We start from the raw sequence: 13,978 nt of genomic DNA, 5'->3' as shown, positions 1-13,978 counted from the left end.
TGCCCGGCTTCCTCACAAGATCGTATCCAACGAAGACCACACACACACAGACAGACACAGACAGACCCCCGTTCTCCACGTGCACAGAGGGAAGACATAGTAGCGACGGACAGAGAGATAACGACAGAGAGATTAGCAGGGGTGGAGGGCGTGTGGAATATGCACGTTCCGACACGTTTTCACTTTTGCCCTTTCTCCCGCCCTCCACTGTTTGTTTCTATTTATAGAAGGCCGGCCTCGCTGAACATAGAATGTGCGCTGATAGATGTGCGACGTATAAATAAACCAAGGAGGAAGGGTTTCCTAGAAGAGTCTTGGTAAGGGCAGGGGCGAGATAGTCCTTAGTGATTACTCTCTTTTTTCAGGGGCTACTCTTTCTCTAGCCTTCTCTACTGGGTAGGAGACCTGGGTGTGCATACAAAGGCTTATATGTGTCGATAATGTAGCCTACTGTGGTAAGGTTGTAAGGGCAGGGTTTACCCACAGTTGTAGGCTCTGTTGGCTCTTTTTTGAGATTATGATGAGATTATGATGTAATCTCACCAATTTTTCAGAATATTACAGATTATTTTCATATTATCTCAATTTCTTCTCAATCTTAATGTTGCTGTGATTTAACGTTTTAAAAAGGTTTGTGATTTTTGTTAGGGTTAAACCACTTAAAACAGAAGACCCTTCGTTCAACACAAAATGTAGCATAAAGGTTGATAACATTGATGTCCCAATATTTTTTTAGTTAGAAATAACTGATTGTTTTAAAGTGTTCGATCCAACTGTTTATGAACTCAAGCCAATATGTCAAAGTGAAAAACGCAAAGAAATTCAAAAGATAAATAAAAAGTTTAGAATTATAAAACATAATCCTCTATATCCGAATCGTCTGAGGACGGTCAAATTCAAGCTCTTTACCATTCCAATTTCAATGTGGACGCACACCCCACATGTTTAATTTCGGACGGTTTTAACAATATTTTTAATGAGATTCCACATTAAGAGCGGGACAATAAGTGAAGACAGACTTCTGGCCCAGAGGAGGGTGGTGCCAACGTGTCTGACCGTCTGTCAGTCCCCCTGGCGTGTTCCACTGCTTGTTGACAGAATCACTTCCTTATGGACTCCACCCCCCCGGGGTCGCGTACCACGGGGGCGGGCCGGCTGTAAGTATCCCACCTCGGAGCCGGGGCTTAATATAGCCATGCAAGTAGTGGTCTTCGTCTGGCTGCGAATATTAATCAGAAGATGGGTCAATAATGTGGTGTAATATGTAATGAGGTATAATGACATTGGGATCTTCCATCTCTGTTGAGTGTATCAGAAGTACGTTTTACTGAAATAAATGCAGATGTTGACACAGCCCCGATTTTAGTCATAGGCGAGAAAACATGCAAACATATTGGCCCCCAAAGGGCGAAGGTTGTATTAACGGATATCAGGGGCTCCAATGGGCATCTAACGTGGGGGCCCAGTCATTCTAGTATGAATATATTCAAGATTCAAGATTCAAGATTTTATTAAATGTCCCACGAGGGCAAATTTGTTCGCAGCCAGGAGAAGTGGTTTAACCCACGAGACAAGACAAAACAACAATGAACACAAAACACAAAAATGACAAAAAACATGCTTTCAAGACAAATATATATGTATTTTTATATATTCTAATGACTTACTAACACTTTTATGAAAAAATATGTAAACAAAAGCACTTTTAAAGCTGCACAAAATAACAAAATATCGATTTTTTTTTAATTATAAAATGCACTTTGAGGGCTACCAGCGTCCACCAATAGGGGGCGTGCCTGAGGTGACTTATTTTCGCAGTCACAGTGGAGAGAGGCTCAGTGAAACATGATTGCATTTGCTTCCCTCTAGTGGCAAACGCAGAAATGTTACTATCGCTGGATTTCAGGGTGGGGGTAAAAAACACAATTAAGGAAATCCCCACGACGGTCACCCCAGATCATTATTACTCGTATGAATAACAAGTTATATATATACCATAGTATTACAAGGACCAAGCCTGAATGTCGGCCATCTCTAACATAAATCAACACGTTGGCTCTTGGCGTGGGGGAATTAGATTATTGACAGCATAATCGTTGAGCTTCTCCAAGGCGACGTGCAAGAATTAGGATCACGTGGTCTCACGCTTAGTGTGATTGGGGAAGGCGAAGGAAAAGTGTGAGAGTGATCGGAAGATAGCCTACTGCTCCGAGAAAAACAAGTGGGAGGAGTAAATGCATCGCCAAACTAAGCATCAGTGACAGATTATTTCGTTGGCTCCATCGACAGACGACCAGAAACATCAATACTAACCCAGTGATCTTACGCGCGGAGAGCAATTCCAATTCGCAGTTGGCCTTCGCGTCGGAGGAACGCAACGTGAAAGTAAGATTTTTCTTGATAATTTTTTTGTTGGCATTAAAGGTTGTTGGCGCTTTTATTGACATTACACACAAAACGTGCTTCCAAATAATAGTTGGATATATATTGCCACAGGCACGTCGCCTGGAGACGTGGATGCGTTTTGCGTTTTGCATGTTACTTTGACGCAACAGGTTTAATAACCAGCTCTGATATCTGGCGTCACTACTATTATGACTGTTAACCAAAAACATGGGGCACCAGAAGTCTCGTCTGTATGGGACCACTCCTCTGTCCCATGAAGTTTCCATGCTCCATAATAAAGTCAGGCCAGGAGCGCCGCACCCATTTCTTTAACGTATTCCCCCAGATTATATGCCTGCCAGCATGTTATCACATTGAACTTCCATCCCGATCAGTTATCTCTTATCACGGCGTAGAGAGGCAACCCGCACAGCACGGTTTCATTTGTATTCTTGTCTTCTTAACTCGACCTGTTTGTTTTGTGTGTGTGTGTGTGTGTGTGTGTGTGTGTGTGTGTGTGTGTGTGTGTGTGTGTGTGTGTGTGTGTGTGTGTGTGTGTGTGTGTGTGTGTGTGTGTGTGTGTGTGTGTGTGTGTGTGTGTGTGTGTGTGGCTCCACCCTCACCCTCGACCTTCCTCCACAGGTTCCCGTAGAAACCTTCTGGTTTGGATAGCCGCCTCTGGAGTTCTCTTTGCCCTGTCCAGCCGTCCGATTCCCGCCATGTCCGCCCCCGGTCAGTATTATATTACTTTGGAATAAAACAAACAATCAAAACAAACATGGAGCAAGCATTGTTGAGTGAAGTGGAATGACGCAGAACTAAAATATGTATTGTGAATACACATGCATTTGGTGTGGTAGTCTTGTTGACTCAATGTTTGATTTGGTGTGGTAGTCCTTTTGACATGATGTAGGTTTGAATTGGTTTGGTATTCCTTTTGAAATAGAAGTATGAATAGGTGTGGGAAGCTCATTGAAAGAGCGCAAACATGAGCTAGGGCCATCCATCCCACTTGCTTACATGATAAAGATACGTCTCCCATGCGTCTATTAAAACCTACCCTGGAGGGCTGTTTAGAAAATAAATCGCAGAATCATAGGGGTAAAACATGTCTAACTAGTTTGTTTAGTTTCGTAGAAGAGGATGGAGGTTATTTCCACGTAGTGGGTTATTGGAGGAGTAAGAAGCTGGCAATGAACTATAGCCTACAGTGGGCTCTTGAACCAGGTCTTCCGCAGAACGCATGCCCTGAGGACGTCTCTTATTGCTATCTGCCGAGACGCAGCCCAAATTCCTTCACTCTCCAAAAAATGGAGAACGGTGTCCTTCGTGAAAGGCTGAAAGGGGGGAGGTGGTTTCCATGACAACTCCATTTAAAATTCCCCTTCAAACCGGCCAACAGAACCAAGGGGCTGGTGTGTGTGTGTGTGTGTGTGTGTGTGTGTGTGTGTGTGTGTGTGTGTGTGTGTGTGTGTGTGTGTGTGTGTGTGTGTGTGTGTGTGTGTGTGTGTGTGTGTGTGTGTGTGTGCTTTACAATATAAAGGGAAGGGTGCAGCAATTGCGGCATTAAGTGGAATCATTCACATCTGTTTTGGTTGTTCCCTTAAAGGCACATGACATGTTTTTCAGGAGGGTCAAAACATAGCCAAAACAGCCAAACCCCCACATGATGTTTTGGGGTTCCGGGTTACCCAAAAGGTGCAGCATTTTGTGAGGAAAAGTAATTGCATCGTTTGAATGAATCATGCGCTACTTTCTACTTGCATTCATGTGTGGGCCAGATGCAGTTTAATTGGCTGCCTTCTGCCCTGAATCACCAAGTCGCGACGAGAATGTTAGCGTCTATTGTTGGACTGGTTCCCCCCTTCTGCCAAACCTGTAGGGTCAGGTGTGATTCATTAGCTGAAGCATGACAGGATAGATGGGTCCAGTCCCACCCCTCCATTTAACTTTTGTGCCATTATTTCGCGCTTGTGTTTCATTTTCGAACTGTATTCCTTCTGTTGGGTTTGTGAGAGTCAGAAATTTTTTTTCTTTCTATTCTTCGTATGTTTGTTATTTATTCATCCTCAAGATTCTAGAACCATCAGGGGGGGGGGGGGGGCGCAACCTCCTTATAAGGTCATGGGGGTACTTCTCGCGTTTAATTCTATCGGCCCCGTTGCCACATGTGTGTTATCAGTCGCCGCAATGTGGAAGTGCTGGCCAAACTGTCCGTTGTGCAATCCAAGGAAAGCAGATAGTACTTGTTAAGGACATGATACTGCGTGTCAAAGGTCCGCTTAATTTGAGTTTAAAGTTTAGAAAGAAAGGTGAGGTTCAAAACGCCCGAAGCAACATGCTACCTGTTTAAACTCGTTCTGGTTGCTTTGCCTACAACCGCTTCATGTAAAAAGTAAGCATACAAACACAGGGTAGTTGTAGTGTCTTTATGGTAGTCTCCAATTAGTGCTAGAGGTTGGGTTCCTTCCATGTTGCCCGATAATCACTGAATCTGTGCAGTTTATGACGTTTGTGTTTATACTTGCAGTAAAAATGATGATACACTCTCTGGGAAAAATAAATGAACATTTGCATCCAAACCGACCACTGGCAATGTATCTTCACCCCCATCTGGCTTACTCTGTTCCATTGGCTCCTTATCCGAGCAACGAAGCCTCTTTGCATGTTTTCGTATTTGAGGATTTGAATATGGGCTACAAGTGCAACGCTGTGAAAGCGTTTACAGAATGTAAACCCAGTAGGTTTTGCACATTTCCCACCCACCCTCCTGTGTCTCTCTCCATTTAAACCCAACCCACCCCCATGTGCTGCCTGTCACCACACACATCCTCAAAGGGCGTCTGACATGGAGCAGCGGTCGACTAGGTGCCCCCCCGAGCCCATTCTGCCGGCCATTTGAGCTCGCCCTGCAGCAAGGTCTGGAGAGGAGCAATACCCTTTCTTTCTGCTTCCGATACGCTATTTTCTGGAGCCAATCACCAAGCTGGCTTTTCCGCCTGGCGCGCTATTGGCTGGTTTAACACGACGACGATGACAGGGAAGCGACGGCATGCGGCCAATTGCGTACCGAGTCGCCCGTTGATCCCGCATCGACGATGACGTTTATTCACGTTTCCCCCCCCCCCTTATACCCTACCAGGCTACCCCGGCGCCCCCAACCAGCCGCCCTATCCCATGGGCCAACCGGGGGGCTACTCCATGGCTCCCTACCCGGTGCCCCAGGGGGGCTACGGGGACCCCCACCAGGCGGCCCCGCCGCCGGGCTTCAGCGTGGGCTACCCGCCCCACCCGGGACCCCACCAGGACCAGCCCATCATGTACCAGCCGGGCCCCATGGCGCCCGGCCCGGGCCCCGGGGACCAGGGCCCGCCCCCGGCCCACAACCCCCAGTACGCTGACTCTCCCAAGGGCAACGCCGTGTCGCCGGCGCCCGGGCAGGTGGTGGTCCCGGTGGGGGTCCCCCCGGGCCTGGAGTACCTCACCCAGGTGGGTTCTGGGATTTATCAGCGGCGTAGTGCTGTTGTTTGAAGGGGACGTATTACACCACCAGGAGTGGGTGTGGTTTGCCGTTACGAGCCGTTTTGAAAATCGACCTCTTCTGACATCACAAGTGGGCATGTCCACCTAGATGTACACTCACACCTGGTGGTAGAATATGTCACCTTTTAAGTAAACATACTCATTCTGGGTTTTGTTGTGGTTTGTCTGTCGTCCGAGTGATGCAGGGATTGGTTATGATGTTTTGTCATGCATGTTCTAATTTTGCGTGTGTTTCAGATTGACCAGGTACTCATCCACCAGAAAATTGAACTCCTGGAAGGTAGGATGTCTTCTAGACTGGTAGGGCTGGTAGCTTGTGTTAGTTTGTGTATAGAAAAGGTTTACCTCTATTTCAGGCTATTCGTTCTAATGCTGACTCGTAGTTATATATTTTTTTATTAAAAGCTCTTTAATGATATCTTAATCTTTGAACACACCTACTTCCTTTTTCGTCTGAATGAAAACTACGACATGTTAGTTTTCAGAAAACTGAATTACAGGAGTTTACCTTTCAACTAACGACCCCTTTGAACTCACACTTAAATCAGTCAAACCACCAACGCCAATCCATCCCATCTTGTGCATCTCCTGGCAGTAGTTACTACTATCTCTCGGCACTCATAGTGCCTAGGTGTCCCTGGGCAAGGAACCTAACCTTAACTACCCCCAACGAGCTGGCGGTCGCCCTGTATGGCTGACGGCCCCGTCGGTGTGTGAATGTGTACGTGAATGGGTGACTGTCAAACACTATTGTAAAGCGCTTTGGATAAAAGTGCGATATAAATGCAGTCCATTTACCATTTACAATTGATCTCCCCCCCCCCCCAGCCCTCTTCAGCTTCGAGACCAACAACCAGTACGAGATCAAGAACAGCCTAGGCCAGAAGATCTACAAGGCCAAGGAGAAGAACGACTGCTGCACGCGCAACTGCTGCGGCTCACTGCGGAGCTTCGACATGAAGATCAAGGACAACAACGACCGCGAGGTCATCCGCCTCATCCGTCCCTTCCGCTGCGTCTCCTGCTGGTGCCCCTGCTGCCTGCAAGAGGTTTGAGTCCCTCCGTGTTAAGGGTTTCCCCCGTACAGAGGCGTGCATGTACAGCTAGCAGGGAAATGCTAACTTTAAGCTAACCTGCGTCGCTCTTTAGAAGCGTGAGAGTGGACCCATTGAAACCAAAGTACTTTCTGTAAATACTCTGCCTGCTTCTCTCTTTTATAAGTTTAATAGTAAACGGGTGAAATGGAAGAACTTTATGTAAATATATAAAAAATTGAGCAGTATAAAATTTAGTTAATTCACAGTGTCTTACGTTTTTATATTAATGTGTACAGAGGATGCTGTGCCAAAAGCAGTGTTGGATGCGCATGGCGTTGACTGACTGTGTGTGTGTGTGTGTGCGTGTGTGTGCGACGCTGGTTGTGTGTTGTGTAGCCCTTCACAAGAAGTCCATTCATGGCCGATGCAAAGCAGCATCCTATGCTTAGCATCTGTGGCACTAACCAGTAATGACTCAAAAAAGTCTAACTTGATATATTAACTTACGTTCATGTGAACAGACTGGTATTCATTTGTTTGTACCTTGTACCATGTCAGTAACAAACGAATGAATACTAGTCTGTTTACATGCACATACAAGTTTATAAACCAGTAATGGATCGTCCACTTTTGAATGTAACCCGACTCCGTACATACGAGGCCAAGAAGCCTAAGGTTTGCCAACACGCCTGCTATCTAGGTGCCAATATTTGGACCCCTCCGACTGCTTTATGGCTGGAGTTCAAGGCTATCTTTGCCATTGTTAATATTTGACCGCGTTGATAGAGGAGACCACTTCAGTCTCTAGGGAGTCAACACTGACCCCTTAATGCTGTCCCAAATATGGGCATGGGTTGGTCTGAAAACAGAGCTCGGGCTGGCGGTCCCGTAACGGGGCCGGTGTTGTGAGTGGCAGGTCGGACGGTTGCAATCTGGCCTGCGTTCCCCAAACGCCGCCGCTCAGGAAGGTCTTTGTTCAGAGTCCCTGAAAGGCGCCGTTGTCCCGCTTAGAACCAGTTGCTCCTGCTCCCCGGCCCTGGACAGGTCTTATGCAACGTGACGTTACATCGCAATGATCGCCTCCATTTCTGAGATTTTGAAGCGTAAGAATGTTATGGGTAGTAGTAACGGTGCTTTGGTTGTTGATTTGTAATTAGCTGTGAAATAATTTGTGTTGACACTGCCACTGTGTTTAGGCAGTTTTGAGACGTGGCGAAACTACGTATATATTAGCCTAGGATACGGTATATTTACAGGTATTTACGATTTTACATTACGACAACTCTCTCTCTCTCTCTCTCTCTCTCTCTCTCTCTCTCTCTCTCTCTCTCTCTCTCTCTCTCTCTCTCTCTCTCTCTCTCTCTCTCTCTCTCTCTCTCTCTCTCTCTCTCTCTCTCTCTCTCTCTCTCTCTCTCTCTCTTGTGGGCGATACCCTAAGAAGGTGGGGTATCGCCCACAAAAAGTCCCACGATGCACTCAGGTTTACAAAGCCCTATTCGAGTCCGTCTGCGTAAACGGCATCACCTCCCGGTCTCTTCGGCGACATCCCACCTCAGACTCTCCGCTTGTGGGAATCCGACCTAGTCTTGCGACGGTCTCCCGTGACAGGGCTCCATGTTAAACTCATTAGGCCCTTTGGCAAGGCATTGAAACACAACAGTCGGTCCCTGGATGGCTTCTAATGAACCACTGGGGGAGAGTGGTTCGACCTGTGTGACTGTGTGCTTGTTCCCTCATTTCCTACACTTTGTAGTACACTGTTAAGCGCAGTGGTGGCATAAACGAGCGGCCGTGTGTTACTTGTCAGCCCGTGACCGCTCCGTTGCCTGGCTCACTCTGTCAACACCAGAACGACAAGGCCTAAAAAAAAATTTTGTTTGGTTCCGGTTTCCGACCGACCCTGTCAATGTATGTGCGACCCAAATTATTTTATGAGTTTTATAAAAAAAATATATATATATTTTTTTTTTATGTAATTACGTTTTGGTACAGCACCTCTATAATTACGTTTTGGTACAGCACCTCTTCATTCTGTACAAGGATGAGTGAATTTTCTCGTTTTTAAATGAAAACAACCTACCTATCATTCGCTGCCGCTGGAAAAAATAAAATAAAAAAATAAAATATATTCCCTACCTACCCATGACCTCAACTGACAACCAACAGGAACCAAACTTTTTTTTTTTTAGGCCCAAGGAGAACAGCTTTGAATCTGGGGGACAAGGTGGGGTTAAAGTCCACCCCCTTTGGTGCATTATGGGTAATCATTAGATACATGTTTGTACACATTTTGTGGGCAACACTACAAAATGGCAACACCCTAAAAAGTGCATTATGTATGACACAGGGGGTCCAATCTGACCATCTTGTATAAACCCAGGTGGTCATGTCACATGATCCATGATGACCAGACTCTCATACTCTTCTTCTTCTTCTTCTGTGTTTCGTGACAGTTGGAGGTCCAGGCTCCACCAGGCACCACCATCGGCTACGTCAACCAGGACTGGCACCCGTGCCTGCCGCGCTTCTCCATCAGCAACGCCAACAAGGAGAAGGTGATGGCGCTGGAGGGGCCGTGCTTTGCCTGCAACTGCTGCGGAGACGTCAACTTCGAGGTGAGAGGCGGTCGCCATTTTGTTTCTGTTACTTTTTACTAGTAATGTGTCTTCGAGGCCTGGCTTTGATCTTTTTCCTCTGCTTTTACTTTCTGAGACGTTAAAAAAATAAAGAATATTTCTTTGGTATAGTTTTAGCAGGCGAGCTTTGCTTATTAGTAGGAAAAATGTCAAGATTTTCGTAACGGTTTTAGAAATAACAAACACATTGGGTTCCGTCGGAGGAAATGCGATGGGGGTGGTCAAAGTGTCCGAGGGGTGTGGTCAAAACCCACTTCACACTTGCACTTATTTCATAGTACAGAGTTTTCCCCTATTTAACAACTTTATACATTTTGATAAAAAATAGCACAGGAATGTTCACCAACACTTTGTTTTGTTGAACCAGCAGGACACCTCATGTTTATTTTTCCCTCCACTTCTATAGTTCACCTCTCCTCTAGACAGTAGTCGTAAATGTCAAGCCTATCTCAGGCTTCAGATTTGAGCCTATAAAAAAAAGAAATATTTTACATTCCTCATATAAAGCCTGCATTGGCCAATCGCAGGGCTAGGCGTGTTATGTCACGTTTGCACCGTCCAATTACAGCCATTACATTTTCCCACTATTCAGCGCGGTGGAAAATTGTGTTTATTTCAGGCTTGAATTGAACTATGTAATGGAGTTCAGGGTTCAACACACCACAACGGTGGAAAATTTTGATTATTTCAGGCTTGAATTGAACTATGAAATGGAGTTCAGGGTTCAACACACCACAACGAAACTAAACGAAAAAGACCCCGTTCTCCAAAGTCCGCTCAGGTGAACGGTGGAGAATGGTGCGATTGATGTCGTGTACCTTTTCGTTTTCACGATGGTTCCGATAAAAAAAGAAAAAAAACAGCCTAACCACAAACAGTTTCAACCCTCAAACGTGGATCGCTTCCCGGCCTCATCTTCTGCTTCTAACCGTTGAACCGCGTGATCTGCGCCCCGCAGCTGAAATCCAAAGACGGCAAGGAGCCCATCGGACGCATCAGCAAGCAGTGGAGCGGGCTGCTGAAGGAGGTCTTCACCGACACCGACAACTTCGGCATCCAGTTCCCCATGGACCTGGACGTGAAGATGAAGGCCGTGCTCATGGGCGCCTGCTTCCTCATCGTGAGTCCCTCATCGCACCCGCGCCGGGAAGGCCGGGACTTGTCTTGTTTTGTGGTCGTCGTCGGTGTTGTTGTTTGTTGTTGTTGTTGTGGTGTGTCTTTGAACGATTTGTGTCTTCTTCCGGCCTCTGGAGGATGTGACGTGTTGTGTTTGTGGTCGTCGTCGGTGTTGTTGTTGTTGTTGTTGTTGTTGTTGTAGGGGTGTGTCTTGAATGGCTTGTGTCTTCTTGTGTCTGCCCTGCAGGACTTCATGTTCTTCGAGAAGGTGGGAGAGGCGAACCAGCGCAGCACCGTCTTCAGCTGAAGAGGAGGAGGACGACGACAGAGGAAGCGGACGGCGTGGTGAAATCTGGGCTTTTAATCCCTCCTACTGCGCGCGCCGCCAAGCTTAACTAGCCAGAGGTTTATTTTCTTAGGGAAAACGAGTAGAACCTTATCCGTGATGCCCCCGGCCAAGTTCACAGTCACGTCTTACAAACTTTACCCCTGAGAAAATAAACTTGAAGTTATTTAAACTAAATCGGCCTCAGTCGGTGCCCTGCACTTGTAATAGTGGCTCTGCACATATCTAACGGCGTCAGAAGCCACAGAGTCAGTTCCCTTTTTGTTTTTTTCTTGCATGATCATTCTTACCATGTTCTGTTATATAGTGAAACAGGAGGAAGCCATAGTTATAGAAAAGCGTCACTTTTTGTAATGGTCCCCGGTATCAAGCAAAGTGCGTTTTTGATTCAAAACGGCCCCGGAAATTAACCTTTTTATGCGAGGCCCGACAACACTTCCTTTTCTATGGAGTCCATTTGACCACGCCCTTTTGGCCAGGCGCTTCTTAGTGAGGGTCAGTTCCTGTTCTGGTAACGCTATCTCACAGCCCCACATCTGAAGAATGCACCAAGCCGGTGACTTGCCTCATATCCGATGATACATCTATAAGCTTGATCTGTCATTATCCGCAGAACTTTGTCTTGTGAGGCGTTTTTAGGATGGTTGTTGTTTAAACCTGTGTTTCTACAAGTATGATGTGCTCCCTTGTAATGGCATTATAGCTCGCATTCTAACTCACCTTTACGCCGCATTGAATAGCAGCAACCTTATTTTTTGTATTTTATTATTTCGATAAATCCTATGTTTACGACTATGATATTCTCCCTAATCAAACCACTCACTGTTATGACATCGTTATGGTCGGAGTCGATGATTTCCTGTTTGTCGTGCGGGGGCTTGCGGTGCCTGATGGAGTGGGGGCTTTCAATGCACTCAACAGTGGCCATCAACAGTTTCTGTCCCCGTGGTGTACCGCAGGGCTTTCGTGTGGCAGAGCGCAACCCGTTTATGGTGAGAGAGAATAGAGAGAAAAGAGAGGTGCATGAGAGACGGTTAAACAGAGGAGGGTGGGAGGGAGGGAGGGGGGGGGGGGGGGGGGGGGTGAGGGAAAGGGAATAAACAAAGGAGGCGAGGTTGAGGTTTCAGCAGGAGCTCAGCAGGCAGGAAACATACAAATTAACACTTTCACAGCTCGTCACATGAGAAAAAGCATTTATTCTATGCATGTCTGTATTTATATATAAATATATAATAGACCTATATGTCAAATATATAATTGCAAGTAACCAAAGCTTGTTTGAATTCACTCCTTTTTTGTTCTGTATCCAAACGGACCATCCACATGGACACTCAGATCACAGGGGTGCGTCTCTTGTCGAGAACAATCGCCAGTGTTTCGCCTCGACTCGTTTGAGTAACGTGGAATTAGAACCAGTCATGGAATAGTACGTTTTTCAATCACTGTCCGCTTCAATCATCATGAGTAGGGAATATACCATTGGAAGTCTCCTCAACGGAGTCCACACAAGGGTTCACCTCGCGCTTCATGACCATAGATACAAAGGGTCCATTCCCACAGTAATGATTAACATCTGGCTGTGGACCTTACCACTGGGCTGAGATTGTTGAAGTGGAAAAAGGTGTTAATCTGAAGTTAATTAGAGTATGCAGGCATGAGCTGAGGTACACCTGTGTGTTGTTTTGTTATGCACTGCCAACCCTTCGGCCCACAGTGATGTGTCATACCTTCTGAACTGTTTTGTAATCTTTGTCTAGCATAACCTTTAAAGTGCCTTCCGGTGTACCTTTACAAAGATTACTCATTTGGGGCCTCAGCTAAGGGACCCTTAACAGACCAAATGAAAAATGACCTCGCCCTCTTCTCCAGCCCTGAAGAACAGTGGGTAATGTACTGTGAGGTCATTTAAATCGGCCACACTTTTGTTTTTGCATTGAGGCTTAGCTCCGTTAAAGGTTTGTCTGTCTAAGGATTATGTTAGGTTAGTTGGTCGATGGTATAATCATTCTATGCCTTTTCGAAACATCAGCACATCAGTCGAAACCAGTGTATTTTATAAAATATATCTGTAAATATTTACGTTGATTTTGTATTCGATTTGCACTCCTTTGTCTTAACTTTAATTTATGCCAAAAGTTAGACTGTACCCTGTGAACCTGCTCATTGTAGACTTGAAATGAATATCTATGCAGATGTGAGAGTTGAGACAGAACAGGATGTTCAGACTGAGACCTGTGATGCTGTCAACCATGAGAACACTCAAGATGACCGACAAACCACATGAATAGATCGGCTCATGAAGAACTTGGTTATATTTAACAATAGGGGGAACCAACCCTGCATGCTAATCGTGCCATCTATATTCTATATACACAATAGTTCAATATGTGAGCGCTGTGTTGTCTTGTATATTGTTTTGCACTCAAGGAGAACATAAATTGATATCTCAAAAGTGTTTCCTCTTTTTTTTTGTTTAGTGTACGACAGCCACACCAATTCCCAGAATGCTTTGTGGCCTGAAGGAAGGCGTTGTGAGCTTGTGATAGGTTATGCCTCGGTTTTAGAAGGGCATATGTGAACAATTGGAAAATATGACACACATTTGCTCCATTGCTGCCCCAAAGTCCGTCCCCACCCTGTTTTCGTAAGAGCTCTCAGTGACATTTTTCCTACTCAAGTTTACACCACCGCACATATGTCAAGGAAAAGACAATGCATTCCGGATGCATTATGCATCCGTTTGCCAATAGTTCCAGATAAGGAATTTTAGGTGAGTGAGTCTTAAAAATGACTTTATGTTCAACACTGCCCCCTCCCGGCGATATAGTGAAGTTACCGAAATAAAAGTTTGATTAGTCGACCGTTGTAGCTTAATCGACTGGGCCTCGTGGCCAACACGAGGATAAAACTACTCT

At 45.8% G+C, this 13,978-nt stretch overlaps 1 protein-coding gene across 2 annotated transcripts; it reads left to right on the top strand.

Moving 5' to 3' along the window:
* Window positions 1-2,002: 2,002 nt before the first annotated feature.
* Window positions 2,003-13,518, top strand: plscr3b (phospholipid scramblase 3b). 2 transcript variants are annotated; one of them, XM_030338200.1, is made up of 8 exons: window positions 2,003-2,385; window positions 3,028-3,117; window positions 5,528-5,874; window positions 6,166-6,208; window positions 6,757-6,977; window positions 9,419-9,580; window positions 10,560-10,721; window positions 10,965-13,518. In XM_030338200.1, the coding sequence occupies exons 2-8, from the start codon at window positions 3,105-3,107 to the stop codon at window positions 11,022-11,024; spliced, it is 1,008 nt and encodes a 335-aa protein (XP_030194060.1). In that variant the 5' UTR covers window positions 2,003-2,385; window positions 3,028-3,104; the 3' UTR covers window positions 11,025-13,518. The 2 variants fall into 2 exon arrangements, with proteins under 2 accessions (XP_030194060.1, XP_030194061.1); XM_030338201.1 differs by lacking the exons at window positions 2,003-2,385; window positions 5,528-5,874.
* The last annotated feature ends 460 nt before the right edge of the window (window positions 13,519-13,978 follow it).

Source organism: Gadus morhua, chromosome 17 (genome assembly GCF_902167405.1).
Source record: "Gadus morhua chromosome 17, gadMor3.0, whole genome shotgun sequence".
NCBI classification, from domain to species: domain Eukaryota; kingdom Metazoa; phylum Chordata; class Actinopteri; order Gadiformes; family Gadidae; genus Gadus; species Gadus morhua.
Note: the sequence above shows the minus strand (reverse complement) of the source record. Positions and strands in the feature narration are given on the sequence as shown.

Coding starts and splice junctions, on each gene's coding strand:
- plscr3b (XM_030338200.1), top strand. Junction 6,209..6,756: donor GAAAATTGAACTCCTGGAAG/GTAGGATGTCTT, acceptor CCCCCCCCCCAG/CCCTCTTCAGCTTCGAGACC. Junction 9,581..10,559: donor GCGGAGACGTCAACTTCGAG/GTGAGAGGCGGT, acceptor TGCGCCCCGCAG/CTGAAATCCAAAGACGGCAA.